We start from the raw sequence: 17,612 nt of genomic DNA, 5'->3' as shown, positions 1-17,612 counted from the left end.
GCCACAGTGTGTATGTGTGTGTATGTGTGTGTGTGTGTGTGTGTGTGTTTGTGTGTGCGTGTGCGTGTGCGTGAGAGAAATAAAAAAAAAAAGCTTTAACGGTACAGACGTGCGCAAAATAGGCTACCACGGCTTTCTGGATGGAGTTTGAAGAGACGCATTTCAGCGGTTTGCGCTCAATGCAGGCTTTGACTGAGTCGCCCAATAGATATTCTTGCGGTAGCCTGCGCTTCTTCTAATAGCCTACGTGAGCTGCTTTGCTTAGTAGGCTAACTCGTGAATTGTTGAGGCGCAAGTGCATGCACTGCAGATTTCCTGTAAGATGTTGAGAGATTCCAGTTTATTTGGGATAAAGCCGTGCGCAATCTCTCTTTTCTGGGTCGAGTTTGCAAGTATTTATCTGGGATTTGCGTCAGGCCAGTTTCTCACCTGAAATGTGTGCTGAAACCATTTATTGCCTCGGCAATAAGTGGTGTATAAAACCAATTTGTCGACTGGTGTTTATCGGACTTGCCAGTGCAGGCAGGTGTAAGGTGGGCTTCTTAGTATTCAAGGGACTCTCTCGTGCTCTGTCCATCTGAATGCTCACTATAGCTGGTGAGGTAACCGCTGGTTCCAGTTTTTTTTTTTTTTATTACATGCATCAGCTAAATTTAATAAGACCAATTGATATTAATGCAACTAAAACACCACTTTTCGGATATAGTTTCTAATATATATTCGTTCTTCTTTGAGATATGACGCAACAACATCCCCGGACTTTTTACTTGACTGTCTGACCCCTCTGTTTTTCTTGTGTAACACACTAATTTGATTCATGCATTTACATACTACAGATTCTGTCGAAAAAAATAATCAAAGGACTCGTTGCTTATTTTCCACACTGTAATTACCATTTGCTGACATTGAAAGAACATGTACAGACAACAACTACAGTTAATTTCTTGTTCCCTTGCCATGTTCCAAACACGTTGAAACATCAGTGTAAGTATATGCGTCAGTGTCTTTGTTTAACGGCATGTTACAAGTGTGAAATTCTCATTAAATTATATCACAAAAATGAACAAATCTAATCCCGACCCTTAAAATGTTTTTCTTCACGATGTGTTTGCGTGCCCGCGCCTTTGTGCGTATTCAGCGACATTTTGTGTGCGTGAGTTCATGGCTACTTATCTGTTGAATGTATTTGTGTGTGTTTCTGAAAATGGGCACTTACATGTATCAATTTACATGCAGATTCTTCACCCTGTGAGTAATTCTCGTGTCTGTCTATTGGGGGTGGATGAAATGCGCAGCGTGCAGAGGAGCAGAGCCCACCAAGAATGAGTCAAGTCGAGTCGAGCCGGGTCGGGTACAATGCTGTTTCATCACCACCCACATTGTGGCAATGTCAAACCTTGAGGCCACTTCCAATCCTTATAGTTCTGGCACTTGTTAGGGCACCAGCCGGCCAGGAATTGGGAAAGGAGGGAGGCAGAGAGGGGGGCAAGGAAGAGGAGGAGAAGGCCTGGGTTTTCTATTTGAGGAGTGGAGGAAATGGTGACACAGAGCAATGAGAGGAGGAAGAACCACCGTACAGCTGTTGTTCTTCTGCTCTGACAGTTGACACAATGTTTGCAGAAGTAAAAAGATATCGACCAGATTTGGCCTGTGACTCACTTCTCCTGCTAAGATAATGATGCCATAAAAAAGACCTGAATCTTGCAGTTTGTACAGCAGCACTTTTTTAGTGGTTCTTTTTCAAGGACCAGAAATTAGATTATTTTTTAGCCTGGATCCTGTGCACAGTGCTGATTCTCAGTTCAAAACGTCATCTGCGCCACCTTTCTGGTTCTCGTCCCTATCATGAGGTGGAGTTTAGTGACATGTTGCAGTTTGATTGTGGAATAAATTAAACTGCACTGCTGGATTAATGAGTATTTTCTCATTGCAGAAGTCCACTACCAAATAACATCCACTGCAACTGTGTCACCTAATCCTTGGGGAATTTTTAAAACTGCTTGACACAGTCACAAATTTAGGAAGCTAAACTGCAAGCACTGTTTTTTTTTTAAAAAGCAAAATACCTGGGTCAAACATAAATGGAATTCTTTTAGAGTGACAGTGAGCAATCTATCTTTTCTCGAATACGAGAGCTGCATTTGTCCTTTTTATTTTATGACAGTCACACTGCATTCATCGATTGGAGCATGATCAATCGAGTTCCCAATAATGAGACAGTCACAAAGCTGAGAGCATTGCACTCTTATGACACATGCCTGTGGAAGCAGCGGAGAATATCATGAGAGAGGGTGGTGATGCTCTCGAAATGAAGAAGATCCAGATTGGAGTTATAGCTTCTGCATCAGCCCTTTCTTTTGTTTATGGTTATTAGATCAATAAAACAGACGGATGCTATTTAACGTTCATCATTTTATGGATTGACTCCATTTTAAATGGTACTTTGCATATTAAAATACACTCAGGTTTTACAGTTTCTGTCGTGTAGGACTTTAGCAGGAAGGAACTTGATCATCACAGGAAGTTGAAGGGACACCACAGGAGAGGACAAACAGAACACGCAGCCTGTTTCTTGCACCAACAGTGCAAATGACAGTGAACGATTGATGATAGCGAGCAGATTGTTGATCTGTTTCTTGTCGTTACATTGTATTTCTAAAATTTCCTTTAGCTCCCATATTTTGTTAATGTGTGTTTTTTTTTTTTTTTTTTTTTTTTTTTTTTTTAACTCTGTACCAGGCAGTCACTAATTGCTGGTAATCAGGTGGGTTTTGCACAGACTGTAATCTGGCCACTGAGCCCTTGATGAAGACTTTATCTCAATGTGATTATGTAAACAGGCTGGAAAGGCTGCTGGGGCTAATCAGGATTACAATTTGTCTGTGTAATTATACTCTATCTACAGGGAATGCAGGGCATTATCCCACTGCCCCCTCGGTTCTTGAACTCCACAGGAGTGGTACAAGAAGAAGAACGAAAGTACAAGAGAACAGTGGACATTCTCAAGAAGAATCACTTGGGTTCAACTGGAAGTGGAAAGAACAAAAAACTATTTTCAAGGATATAGGAACTTGGATCGTTTCACTCCTTGTGTCTTTCAGTGCTGATATCTCAATGGATAGTCCTGGTTAGTACCAAAGCACTCCTCTCCCCTACTGGCCCCTCGCCCATCGCTGCAGACCTAGGCCAAGCTCCTAGATGTTGCTGACAGGTCCCTGTGAAGGTTGGATATAGTTTGCTGGTCCTGATGAAGTCACTTTTAATATAAGCAGTACTCTTGGGGGAGAGAGAGATTGGCAATATCTTGTCTTCAGCATTTGTTGAGATTAAGTGTAATAGGTTAAAAGGAGGCCGCTTCGCTTGCAGAGTCAAGGCTATAGATTCAGGGTGGACTGTCTCCTGCACCTCAGGTGCCATTTTTAGATGGAATTAACCTCTGTTAAATGACTGGAGGCATATTTGCTGATAAAAAAGTGGAAGAATTTATTTGACCTTAATCATGCAGTGGTTAAAATCTAGAAAACCTGATAAGAAATGTTGTAATCACATCATAGTTGAGATATACTGTTGGAACAACAGTGTTTACTAACAGGAATTAGAGAGAATGTAAATTCAGCAATGCATTCATTTTAATGAGATTTTGTAACTATGTGAAATGTAATTAAATATGATTTCAATTAATATTAATATATTTTAATATGTGGTACAATAATAGGCACACAAGTAGATTTTTTTTAAATAATCTTGTTTAGAATTGTATCCACAGTAGGCCATACTACTATATATTTTTCAGTATTATTAACCTACGTGATATTTTTTTCAGGAGTCTTCCTCCACAATGCACGCCGCTGCACTTGTTTGTTTCTGCGGCTGTCAACTGGATTTTTGACGTGTGACAGGAGAGCAGTCAGGGGCGAAGCCTGGTCAGGGAAACAAAGTGGAGGGATGTGAAGGTAACTGAGGAAGCAGGCTGCCTGATGGAGGTTGCAGTGATTCCACAGAATATTTCAACCACAATTAAAATGATAGCCGCGGACCTGTTTAGACTTGCAAATAAACCAGTTTGGAATCAATGCTGGGGAGGCAGTACTAGGAATTGTATACTCCTGGTTAGAAAATACACCCAGACAGGTAGACCAACTCTCAAGAGCCTGTGAGATGTTACAGAACAGCATCTCAGGAAATTATCGATTTCTTCATAAATACCAAACTGCTTTTAATCTGACAATTGACTTGACCGTTTTTACATTTTCTAGCTTCGCCTGAAAGGAATAACGTCTCTTACAGCTGGTTTCAGGCAAGAAAACACATTCAGGCTTCTGCTGTGAAATCATTGATTGACTAATCATCTTATTTCAGGCTTCCTTGCTGTGGACATTAGCCTTTCATCCTGGCCTTTGGAGCTGCATTTTTTTAAAGCAGTTATTCCCCCACTGTTATCCATTCTCTCCACAAGAAGAGGCAGAGACCAAACCTGACCACAGTGTTTTATTAACCATTGTATGGCCAGTAAGGTTTGTGTGATTGGTCCACCATTTCCACGTTCATGAAACCAGCTCTAATTTAGGTCATAAGAGCATTAACAAGAATACGTATTGTAACTGATATAAAGAAGGTGGTTCTAAGCCCTGTCAGTATCCTCTAACTGCAGACAAACAACCAGTTGTGACTAATTTTAGATGTGCACTTCCAGTCCAACCTGTGGAATCTGAACGCAGCGTAAGAAAGACCAAAAGAAAGTTAGCAATGTAGGTCGATGAAAACTTAATAATTGATGGACAGGGAAATTAATTTGAAACTGTAGTATGCTGTGCCTCTGGTGTTTTTATGTAATTTTTGAAGCAAACACAAACATTTCCTGACTTCACTTCCACAAATGTGAAGATTTGAAGCTTTTCTCTGGAATGCATGGCAGCAAGCTGAATATCTGGGTTTTAGACTGTTGGTTGAGGCTTGGATCAGGCAACCTGTTGTACAGTGTTGTGGAAATAAACTCATTTTCATTGGCCAGTAGGCTATTACATAGTCCCATAAGGCTGAGCAGAGCAATGCCACAGAGAACATCCTGGTCAACTGAAAACATCTCCTTTTATAACCTGATCTCTAATAGTTTCACACACACACACACACACACACACACACACACACACACTCACTCACTCACTCACTCACTCACTCACTCACTCACTCACTCACACAAACACACACTCTCTAGGCTGGGATGAGAGTCATATGTGGTGAAACACACAAGCATCCAGTTCAGCAAATGATCGCAAATAGATGATCAACATATGAATAAATGATAAACCGTAAGCTTTAAACTGAGTTTGCTTTCACAGCAGTCTGAAGCGCTCTGCCTTGCATTTGCCAACATTTTATTGATGAAACAATTCTGAATTGATTGATTGAGAAAATAATATTTTTTTTATTGATTACTAGTTGCAGTCCTATGTTTACTACAAATTAAATAAAAGTAAAAGAAAAAAAATAAACAACTTATGTATTGTATAGGATTTAATTGTTCATAACATAAGTGACATAATTATCTTCACTACTTAACACCAGGCATATCTGTTGTTAACACCACAAATATAGACACTCTCACAAATGTGAGATAGATGTCTTTACAAAACAACTAGTTGCTTTCGGGCCATAAGATGAACTGTATTTAATACACACTGCAGGTTACTGTTAAACACCAATGCTGCATTTCAAATTTATTTCACCTAAGAAGTGTGACAAATGTGATAAAACACACACATGCAAAAAACACACAAGGTTACAAATGACTCCATAAGGAACTCTGGCCTGCAGGTGGAGAAAGTGTAAAAAACACAACTGCTGTTACATTTTTTTCATTGCGTGATCAACATCTCTGCATCTGCACATCTAAACTGCTGCCACCATTATGTCTCTCTCCTGGAGGGGCTGCAGATGGACATGTGGAGAAGTCAGAAAGATTCTGAAGATTATTCAACCTTTGCTTTGTGAGCTTGTCATGGAGTTTCCAGCAATAAGTTGTAAAAGGTGATTTTCACTATGTGAACAAGTTTTTATCTGGAAAAAGAAAGGGAAACAGTCAAGTATTGTTTTTGGCTTTATAGTTGTCTGCAGATGGAAAAAGATAGATGCTTGTTCAATGCTTCTTTCTTTTTTCATTGTCAGGGAAAGTGAAGTGTTGATGTTTTTGTTTGTTTGGGAGATTGGAGGCTGGAGAGATAGGGTTCCTATTAGATGTGTTGTTGGCTCACAGTTTTGTGTTATACAGCAGCTCTCACAGTGGTGGTCTGGCATCAGGTGCAATATGGCTCAGTAGCACTTCAAGGAGGTATTGGTGTCTAGCCATGAAATACTATAACTGCTGGGAAGTAACTAAAGCACCAGCAGCACACTGTCGTCGGGAAATAGTTATTATACTTGGCCACGTAACACACAGCCTCTGTTATTTCCTTGTGCAACAGTGTGTGCTTGTGTGTGCATTTTTGCATGCGCCACCTGTGTTTCAGTGTGGCAGTGTATTTGATTTTAGTATTTTTCACCTCAGTGGTTGGCAATTTAAAACCACCAAATGGAATATTTCAGAGCCCTTTTCTAAATTGCAGTGAGACACTCATGAGGTAATAGTCATTCACTAGTTAGCCTGTTTTCTGTTTTTGTTTCATGGAGCCCATCTCCCTTTCATCAAGCATGCAGACGAGCATGGTGAGGGGCTGCGATTATGCACATTCTATCAATTGTGTAGGTACAGCACAGCCATGCAGATCAAATCCTTCTCTTTGGGGACATAAATTTAAAATTTCTGTCTACTAAGGTTGCTGTCGAGGCCCCAGCAGTCATCACTGTTGTGCTCCTGGTTGTGTCGATGAAAGATTATTTTCTCTTCCCTCCACATTTTATGTCCATGGCTCAGAGCACAGTTTGTCATAGATCTAAGAGAAAAGTTCTGGGTTGTCTTTTGCCTCTAAATATACCAGTGGTAGTGAGTTGCAGTAGCTCTGATTTTATAAGTTGCAGATCCTCACGATTCATGAGCTGAGGTTATGACAGCAAACATGCAACAGTCGTTCTCTCTCTTCCACATATGTCCTGTTTAAGATTATGTTCATTGGAAATCAACAAACATCTGTAATTTTAAATTCATTTTCTTGTAGTTTTTACTATTTTGTGAAGAATAGAATATTGTTCAGATCATATTATTGATAATACAATTTTCTTTTTCTCTCAGAGCTGCCCTCATTTGTCTTTGGAAAACTGGACTTTTATAAAATCAATACTCAGCCGCATCAGGTCTGTGTAACACCACTGTTTCTCTTTATGGTGTGGGATGTGGAAACAGGAACTTTGCAGCACATGAAGGCTACCAGGATGTTTGTTTTGACCTTTGTTTTGTTTGGTAAGGTCTCTATCTTTACAGTCAGTGCTCTGTAACCAGGCCTCACTGATGGATACCTCTATATTGGCTGATCCCCCTTTAAGGTCAGGTGCAAATCAATGCCCTTTTTTTTGTACTTAAACCTTCATGGCTGGGAGTATTGCTATTGCCCAGCCCTCTGTTTGTGAAAGGCCAATCATTGTGAATGATGATGAAATGCCATCTTGAGCGTGAGTTGTCCTTGACTACTCTACAGTCATCCATGAGGAAATAAACTATCAAGCAGGGAAAGAAAATAATACATGCCAAAAATAAGTCAAAAGAAGAGGAGCTTGAAAGTGCATTGCTCAGTAGGCTTGTGGCTTTGAATTTGTTTGAAGAGAGATGCTGAAATGTTTGAAGGGTGATGGCAAAACACTATTCAAGCAGAAAGCGACGTGTGGTCCAATTGGTGTTCAAAGCGACACTCATCACTTTCTAAAAATCTGTAATTATGCATTTTGGTATTATTTAGTTATTCATGGAATCATGTATCCATTTTGTCCTCACTGTTCTGAATATTCATGCATTCATGAAATGTTTTGCATTCAAGTCATACAGTTCATTTTTTTGTGATTGCATCTTTATACAGTTGCTATTAATTAGAGCCAGAATTCTATATCAAAGTATTTTTACTGTTGGTGTCAGAGATTCTAACAAGTTAATTATTGTAAGTCTAAAATACTGCCAAGACTTAATGGGAACTCTGACTCTCAGCTCAAACGTCTATGTAAAATTATCGTCTTTGAAAAAGAAAAACTGCTATATGTAGTTTCTATTTACACAGGCACAGGTTAAAAAGTCAAAAACATGTAAATTAAGTTTTAACTAATAAAATATTATAACATTATAACTTAGTAAATGATACCACTTTGCAGTAGGAAAGCACACAAAAAAACCTGTGTATCTGGGCTCGAAACATCCTGCAGCACTCTGTATGTTAGAGGTCAAAGAACAATGAAACCAGTTTACCTCGCCCATCTTTTTGACTCAGTGCATAACACACATGCACACACCGGCTACAATAACTAGATATGTGAATGTGGGGGGTGGTGGAAACATGTAAGTCGCTTTGGCCCAAAACATCTGCCAAACGGCAGTATTGCAATAATATACTTAGACATTGTTGATGTTGATTGATTATCATGTTAGTTTTTACACATATGAAGTTCGTCTTGGTGTAGAGGTGTAAAACAATTAAAAATGAAAAAGTATGAGGAAAAACAAAACAATTACTAAAGTGAGAAAAATACAATGAACTCAATAAGATTTATAATTTCACTGATACTGTTGACCTGTGGAATTGTTGCCCCTTTACAATGTCTATTTGACTTACAGACAAATGTCCTGACAAAGAGCCCTGCACTAGATGCACTCCTTTTTTATTTGTCCACACATCACGATGAGGTTTGGATACTTTACTAATGAAGAACCAAAGAAAAAACATCAAACTGCATTGCATGCATCGTTTACAAGTAATTGGTCTACAGTCTTTTTGAAATCTTTTGCTCACGACCTAAAAGTTACATTTGCAATGTTGCCAAGGATTGCAAGATGTTTGTACCGACTGGTGCCAAAGGGGGCGCTACAACATATTCTTTAATTGCCAGTAAATTGAATGACATTAATTAGGAAAAACATTCATTTCAATATTTCACTGATTGCTGTGAGCCACAAGATTTTGTTAGATTAGATAAACTCTACTGTCTTGTGCAGTCTGCCACTAAGCCAGAGGACAATAGACAGCTGATAAAATACAGCAACAATAGACAGCAGATAAAGGTAATACAGTTCAAGGCCGATATAGCAAATGGAACACAATAAATTTGCCAAACTAAGGAGAGATTCATTTTAATGATGGGCTATTCAAGAAGAGTCAATTGGGATAGGCCATCTCTCATTTTTATCAGCAGTCATCCATTACCCAGGGGTCTATATGTCACTCATAATAATAAGGATGGTAGTAAACACAAATAAAAGTCACAGTACAAACCCAACATTTTGGTTGTTTAGGCTGCACTATCCCTTCATACAAAGCCAAAATGTTGTCTTTCATATTCTGCCATGCTTAAAGTAAGTAACCCATTTACCCTGCAAGAACTTCGTTTGGGCCTTGAAAATAATAGGTTACCCTCTATGATGCATAATGTAATTTGTTTACAAAATCAATCTTATTTTCCCTCTGCACGGCCCTGTGCTTCATTAACTGGTTCATTCTGTCCAAAATCTCTGTATTCACTGCAGCAACACAGATCACATTGAGTAGTTCTGTCTCACCCTTTGCATTAGCGAGAAGCCCTGCAAGGCCAACAATACATATAAATATGCATGTACCCGCACACAAACACACAGACATAATTTGGGTTGACAAACACATTCAGAAATCTCATCAGAGTGGGAGTTAACTGCCATTTTCCTGTCTGTGTTTTGCTCAGCAAATATACCAATCTGTTATCACCACCAAAGGTGTGGCGGTGTGCTGAAATGCAGTATTTCTGTGTATAACCAAAAGGCCAGGGGTAAATGTAACTATTTGATTAACAGCTGGGGCCATTTTTGAGCTGTCTGTCATGCCACTTGGCTGCCTGCTGAGGCCCCTGTTTCTGCCAGACTTGTGCGCTATGATACTGATTCATAATTCTGAAACATATTTTCCCCACTGTGCAATCGCAGCATGTTGTTAATTTGGTTTCTCATCACAATTTATGGCCGTTGTTGCAGCGTGGCACTAACACGGGGTCGGTGAAAAGCTCCAGGGATTGCGTTTCACAATTGAAGAGATGGTGGAGGTCGGAGTGAGCAACTGAGCTGTGACAGTGGAATTCAAAAGACGACATGCTATAGGTCGAAGTCATCTGTGAATTCAATGCATGTCCTCTCCCCTGCACAAGAAAGCACATGTTGTCGTCGTCGTCGTCGCGCTTTTCTTTGAAGTAACAAGATGAATCTTTACAGTGTTCTTTTTTTAGATGCAGCTTTTATGGAGCTGATAGAGCTTAACATATTACAAGCTTGTATGATTCAGAGCATTGAAAAGGGTGATTCTAAGTCATAATGGATAGCTTATATAAAAAAAACAAGAAAGGCAATAGATATGGGGGGTGAGAGGTGGAGATGCAGAACAGCGATCCTGGGAAACAATTGAATGGAGAGGCAGTGAGACAGACAGGAGGTGAGAACGGAGGAGGTCGAGGGAGACACAAAGAGAGAACCATGTAGATGGTGTGAGAGAGTTGCGAGAGTTGAAAGGGAGATAATGACGGATGAAAGGAATTCATAGATCTGAAGAGGAGAAAGTGAGGGAGAGAGAGGCAGAAAGAGGGAAATAGACATCTTGGCAATGAGCGTCTGTTCTGTCGTCCCAGGGACATCACAACAATCAGCCACACAAACACTGCTAAGCATTTCACCCAAACCCTGAATGGTTCGCAACATTAGTCATCTAATGCTTGAAATTTTTCAGGCATTAATCGAGCTCTATAATTTTGTCCTGCAGTTAAAATACAAGAGATCCAATAAAGCCTCGACTAAAACCAATTACACTTGACTTTTACCTGTGCATCTAAACCCAACACAAGATTTAGAGGTTTCTGTCAGTTAATCCTCCCACGATGCTTAGCCGCACTTATGCAGTTACAAAATTGTGTGGTGACCTTGCCACAAATCAAATCTAGTTCACTTTAATTTCCCTCATTGTTAAGTAGCGATTAAAACTGCATGTCTCTGGCTTCATATGTTTTTTACGGGGCTGTTTGAACAGTCTCACTCCAGCAGAGATCAAATCAAGTGCTAGTTGTAATCATTCTGCTGTAACATTTAAAGGGGTACTTGAGTTAATCAGTATCACCCCTTGCACAAGTTTAGGGGACTCACAGGAGACTTATGAAAAAAATAAAAATAAAGAAAGGAATGGTCAAAATCGGAGAGCTCCTGACATTTAGTTACAAAACATTGCAACCTATTTTCCATAAAACAGCATATAGCATCTTTAACTTGCTTTAAACTCCAGTCCATTTTGTAGAGGCCAGGATAACCTCTACAACATGTTTTCTGTAACAGGAATGGCAGTACTCCTTGCGGCAAGTAAACAAGACCGCATGTGCAAAATTGCTTGAGTGCCACTTTAAATAAACAAAGCTGTTTGCACTTTTCCTTTAAATAATCCAGTGTCTTACACTCATCTTGAAGAAGTGAAGGGAACGTTGCAGAGTGTTACTATCCCGATGTTGTTTGTCACAACTGCATTGTTCTGTGGTCATAGCCAGATCAAATTTTATTTTGGTTAAATGTATTCATAATTATGTTCATAAAAATGGATGAGGTGACTTCCATTGGAAAATAAAGTCAGACATCAATATTCACACAGTGTAACGTTATGCATTTCTGCCCTTATAATGATCTAATCTCCCCATTTGACTGAAGTGAATTTAGTCTGAGGTAAGGCTAAACTACTGTAGCACAACTGTAGGTGGGCTCACCTTCAGTAATGGACATGTCTTCCTCAAATTTTATTTTTCAATGCTATTTTATCAGTCACTGTGGGTGACATCATGTCTTTAAGTTCTCTTCAGGAGCTCTTGCTTTTCTTTTAAACATAAAAACAGCCACTCATACAGGTTATTGCTATACATTTGAAATATAAAAATGTTGGTGGCTCATATGGTGGCAGCTTTTTAAAAATGAAGGCGATGTGCATCAGACATCTGACATGATGAGCATTTAATGAACATTTTAGTTAATTAGATTTAAGAATGTGTGAATTTCTTAGCAATAAGAAATGTTACATTCGTTTTTGGACAAACACGTATGTCATCCTGCCAAATTACAGTTTCTGATCTGCCATCAAAAGTCCTTATTTTTCCATCTATACTCAAAACTTTGTTGGATCATTGATTGACCTTGGAAATTAAGCTATTCCCAAGAGCACTTGAAAGCCACCATAATGCACAGCGTCACAGGTTGGATCCTGTTGACCCTGTAAGTGGTGCCGCAACGGTGCAAATATGGCGTGATTGACCGTTTTCTCCATGGTGGTGGAAATAATTGCAATTTAGACATGCAACAATACATGGGGAAGATTTATCCCTGATGTATTTATAGAAGAAGCTCACCACTAGAGGCAACATGATGTATAAAACTGCATCGGCAAAGTGTGCTATGAACGGTTTCTATAAGGTCAGGCCACTTGATCGCTGGGTGTAGGAAGAGCAAACAGGTCTGAGAGGTTGTCAGCGACTCCGGGTTGGGACTCCTGGGAGTGAAGATTGTGGAAAAATAATCCCGAGGGCTATTGTATATGTGATGACAGAGATTGTGTTTTTTGTTGTTGTTGTTGTTGTTGTGAAATGTAAACAGCTGCCAGGCTTTGACAATAAATAATGAACTGAAATAGCTGGACAAGAAGGAAATGAATTGTGTTTGTCTTACAGTTTAACATCTTGACCGTTTACTCACATTAGTTTATAAGAAGACGAACATATTATTGGGAAAAATGACTACCGTCTGTCTAGTCAGAGGCCGTTTGAGTTTCACAGCTGCCAAGTGATCTGTGTGTTTTTCCTTTTTCCCCCTCACTGCAGTCTGTGTGCGTGCGGGCTTGTGTGTGTGTGTGTGTGTGTGTGTGTGTGTGTGTGTGTGTGTGTGTGTGCTTGTATATGTGTGTGCGTGTGTCTGGCCAACACTATGCAAAACATCCTTTACCTACTGAGTGTGAAAAACTAATTAGACTTGGAGTAAATTGTGGGGAGTAAACCATGCATCTTAATTAAGTTTGCATTTCATTAGACAACATGCATGATAGTCTCAAATAAAGGGCATACTTTTTGCACTGCGACACAGCGTGTAAGGGAACATGTTCATGTATTGTTTGTGTGTGGGAGTACACTGGATGTGGACGTGTGGAGTGAGCAGGTGTGATTGTGTGAGAATGAGTGTACAGTAAATGTCTGTCTGTCAGATAATGCTTTTGTATGTATAAGGGGTACTTAGCTGTGACACATACTGTAAGATCATTTATGTCCAAACCACAAAGGCAAGCCAATCAACCAGATTATTGTAGTTTGACAGTCATGATATAAAATGTAATCGAATATGTCAAGGGTATTGATTTTCAACAAGCTAGTGCATTAAGGTGCAAAGGTCTATCTTGTGTGGGCCGACTGTTTGAGGCTTGTACCATCAGATTTGAGGTTATTGCTTATTTCTGACCTTCTGGGAAAAATGTTGTCAGTTATGATGCATCAGAAGCTTTTTTTTTTTTTTGATAAAACACCCTAAATTGTGTTTTGTTTCCTCCCATTATTACAGCAGAAGGTGTAGCAGCTTATTTATTTTTTTCTTAATTTGAAGGGGAACAGAAAATATAAATGGAAACACAAAATTTGCCAGATTTCTCACAGCTTCTGCCAGCTGAGAACAATTTGGATTTTCCAAACAATTTGTTCTCATGTTGAAGAAATATTGCACCTGAACCTTAGCATACAGTTATTCAAATAAAATGTGACCTGTAACAACATCTGCAGAGACCGGTTTATGAAAAATGAATGCCATTCAGTTCATTTATTGCTCCTTTGATACTTCGCCTAGGCAAAGTTTATCAAAATTAAATATGGTCTGTAATGATGCCTAAAATGTACGCCTTTCCTGTGTTGTACAACCTTTTACATTTTTCTCCTCAACTAAACGTGCATTTGATAATAACTTAATGCTTGCTCTCTTTCTCTCCAGGTTTTATCCATACTTGTGGAGGCACTTTAAAAGGGAGGAATGGGACGATAGAAAGCCCCGGGTTTCCATATGGATATCCGAATGGAGCGAACTGTACCTGGGTGGTTGTTGCCGAGGAAGGGACCAGGATTCATATAGTTTTTCAATCTTTCGCTGTGGAGGAGGAATATGACTTTTTATCTTTGTATGACGGGCATCCACACCCGGCTAACTTCAGGACGAGGTAAGGAAGAGGGCCCTGAAGCCAACACACCTTGAGGGCTGCGTTTGAAGGCTGGCAAGCATGGATGGAAGGGCTTCTGGCGGATAGTTCATGTTTAATGTACACATGATAAAGACTGCTTATTTTGGTCAGGGAGGTGTCAGGCATGTCTCATGTAGTGTGTGAGGAGTGTTGGGTGTTTGTTCTTTCCTTTGTGAAGAACCGAACCGCCTTCTCAAGACTATCAATAATTCTCATTGTGATTTACATGTAATAAGCTTATTTTGAGTTTCGGTTTCAGAGGAGACAGCTTGCAGAAATGCTTCTTGTACTTTAAACCAAAAGACTCTTTAAATGTAGCATATTTGTTTCTATTTTTGTGTGCAAAATGGATAGTCTGTGGAGGCTTGTATATCTAATATATTTCAACAATAGCAGAAATAAAAGTCAGAAAAGCTGCTTCTTTCATGAAACACACTGTAAATATCCATGCCTTTAAATTCAAAAGCAAAGAAACGATCACTCGAAAGCTCCAAGCAGGAACCCCAGTGTTCACTTCTGAATGAGTATGCTGTGTTGGCTTCAGTGATGCATGGGTCAGCTCAGTGGCCACCTTCCTTTATTCAAATGGTTCACTGGAGGCAATGGAGGTGGAGAAAAACATGAACATCAAACACAAAGATTTATTTTTGTTTACCTAAGCTACTGAACTAACAAACAACTGTTTACTCTCTGTTTTCTGAATTCTGACAAAAGCCTGACGTTCCAGAGATGTGGAAAATTTTTCAGATGTTTCTTTGCTTTGTTTTCATGTTGCCTCCTCAGTATTTGTCTCTAACAGAATTATTTGGCCCATGCTGTGTTCAATTTTGACAGCAGATTCAGATTTCAAAGTAAATTTAATTTAACAACTGAGTTTAAAGAAAAAAAATTCACTCCCCAAAATGGTAAAAATGCTACAACTGATGTTTAGATGACTGCACTGAACGTGCAAGATATAATTAGGGATTGGTGTACAAACTCTGCTCTAAATACGCATGCATGTACAGAGACAGAAAGACTGATGGATCAGGTCCTAATAATAATCATATTTTCCTCTGAGTACACCTTTCTTAGCTTTTTTCGGGACACACTGCTCAAGGATTTTTATTTGTATTTAGCATACTATGACCGACAATAGCTCAGTCAAACCCACCAAACCTTGCAAACTGATTTGACTGTGAACGTTTTAAGTCAGTCATTACTGACTTGCCTAATGAAGAAAGATCTGTAAATCTGTAAATGTATTTTAAAAAGGAGGAAGTATGATTTATAAAAAAAATCTGCACTGTATTCTGAGGATGTTCATTTTCCCACTTTCCTAAACATATCCTGCTTTAAAGAATCATTCAAAAATCACAAAGATTAAAAATGTTCCTTGTCAAACCAAATTGCTCAAAAATAACCCCATTCTTTATAGATAAGTGCACTGTTTATTATGAGAAGATTATCTCTCGGATGAGCTGATACAGAAGTGTGGATCCACACGTCAGCTTTTGAAACTGTCAAAAGCTTCTTTTTTAAAAGACATCTTAGTGTCTGATGATCCACTTATATTCACAAGCATGCTCCATCAGAGGTGAAAGTGTGGTCTAGCATTTCACTGTCAAACACTCAGAAAGACGGAACCAAATGATGTCTCCTGGCTAATTTTTGTGGCTCAACTTTAGTGGAAGTGGGCCGAGGTCACATGCTAATACAGTGAAGGATGTATAGCAGAAAGTGGCACTGAGGGGAATAATTGAAGAGCTGAATCATTGTTGATACTTTAGTGGCTGAACCACTTCTGATGCTTAAAAGATTAGGTTGCATAATGTGGTTTTCAAGGTCAGGCTTATGAAAGGCTTGTCACCATAATGGTTGATTCCTCATCACTTACTGATCTCATGCTATATATAACTCTTGTCCTAAATAGCTAAACAAGTCTATTTCAAGTCTATAATCAATTATAGAGAAATTCCTGATTGTACTATGTCTTTACTTTTATATTTTACTCTCCTGAAATAAGTAGGCTAACTTAAATTAAACCAAACTAAAATACTTAGCCCTATAAACAAAACATTGGCTCAAGCCTGTCAGAAACAGATGACTCTTTAATGTCAGTAAATTAAGTTAAATTTCAGCACACATGGTGCCTGATTTACTAAACATTTGGAGTATGTAAAATCACCTGCAAACTCCTCACCACCCGCAAAAAAAAAATGCCCAAGCAGATTTACTAACGATGTACAGGGAGGATTGCGTCTTTGAAATGTGCAATTTAACACACATTTTCCATTTTGCGTGTTCGCCTGCATGCATATGTACTATTGGGCGTTTCTACCTGAAGGTGCAACATACTGTGAGAGGACATGCAAATAGAACAATTTAGCACCCGCAACGATATTTACTAAACCTGAAAGTAGAAATAAGAGAAGTGATTGCGTGAGTATTTTAGTACAACTGAAAGGAACGTATTAATCAGGTATACAAATCTGGAGAGAAGGCTGCTCTTATTGTGGTGAGAAGGACACGCAGGAAACTAAAGAATACGTAGAGAACGTGGTTTTACAACCGTGGAAACATTTTTGAGATCTCAGAGGCAAAAAATATTCAGACATATCGTTTGTCCAGCGATGACATTTCTGAGTTATTGAATGAACTGAATGATGATTGACAGCCAACAACAAAAGGAGGAGCCATGAAATACCATCAATTAAAAAACGTCTTACGACTCAGCATTGTTCTGCCTCTGGGTCATTCCAGCATAACGCTGCTTGGATATCCCACCCAGTCCTGTTATTCAGGTGTGCTGTCACAGGTCCTGAATGTGTCCCACAGAATTCACAGGTGACTTCATAAAGTTCACGAGCACTCGCGTGGCACTAAATGAAATGTCACCTGCTCATCACAGAAAGAGCTGGACCTGCTGATCGGTGTTTGTTAGAAGATCTCATCCTCTTTTATTTGCCGAAGTTTTCTAACAAAGCCTTTTTATTTTTCGCCTTTTTGTTTTTCCCACAGTATTGACTTCCTTGCTGATAATCTCCTGTAAAGCGTTTTGTTCATGCCATATTTATATTTCTTAATTTCAATGGGATCAGATTTCCTTTGTCTTTTGCGGTCGCTCTGTTTTCCATTGCAGGAATCACTTCAACACACGCAAACCCTTCATTTAAATACAGCGATTTGCACCTGATTTCAATGACGCAAATACTCTTAGTAAATCACCCACAAAAAAAATTGCAAACTTTT

General features: G+C 39.2%; 1 protein-coding gene across 3 annotated transcripts in view; it reads left to right on the top strand.

The window, feature by feature from the left end:
- Nucleotides 1-17,612, top strand: part of LOC138194477 (CUB and sushi domain-containing protein 3-like) — a 229,342-nt gene that overhangs the window by 508 nt on the left and 211,222 nt on the right. For all 3 annotated transcript variants that reach the window (XM_069143245.1, XM_069143246.1, XM_069143244.1), the window contains exon 2: nucleotides 14,138-14,360. In XM_069143245.1, the coding sequence (XP_068999346.1) occupies nucleotides 14,138-14,360 (223 nt within the window). The remainder of the gene's footprint in view (nucleotides 1-14,137; nucleotides 14,361-17,612) is intronic.

Source organism: Embiotoca jacksoni, unplaced genomic scaffold (assembly GCF_022577435.1).
Source record: "Embiotoca jacksoni isolate LCO1_2020_lvr unplaced genomic scaffold, fEmbJac1.0.p SCAF_11, whole genome shotgun sequence".
NCBI classification, from domain to species: Eukaryota; Metazoa; Chordata; class Actinopteri; family Embiotocidae; genus Embiotoca; species Embiotoca jacksoni.
The sequence above is the reverse complement of the archived record's forward strand: the minus strand, read 5'-3'. Positions and strand labels throughout refer to the sequence as shown.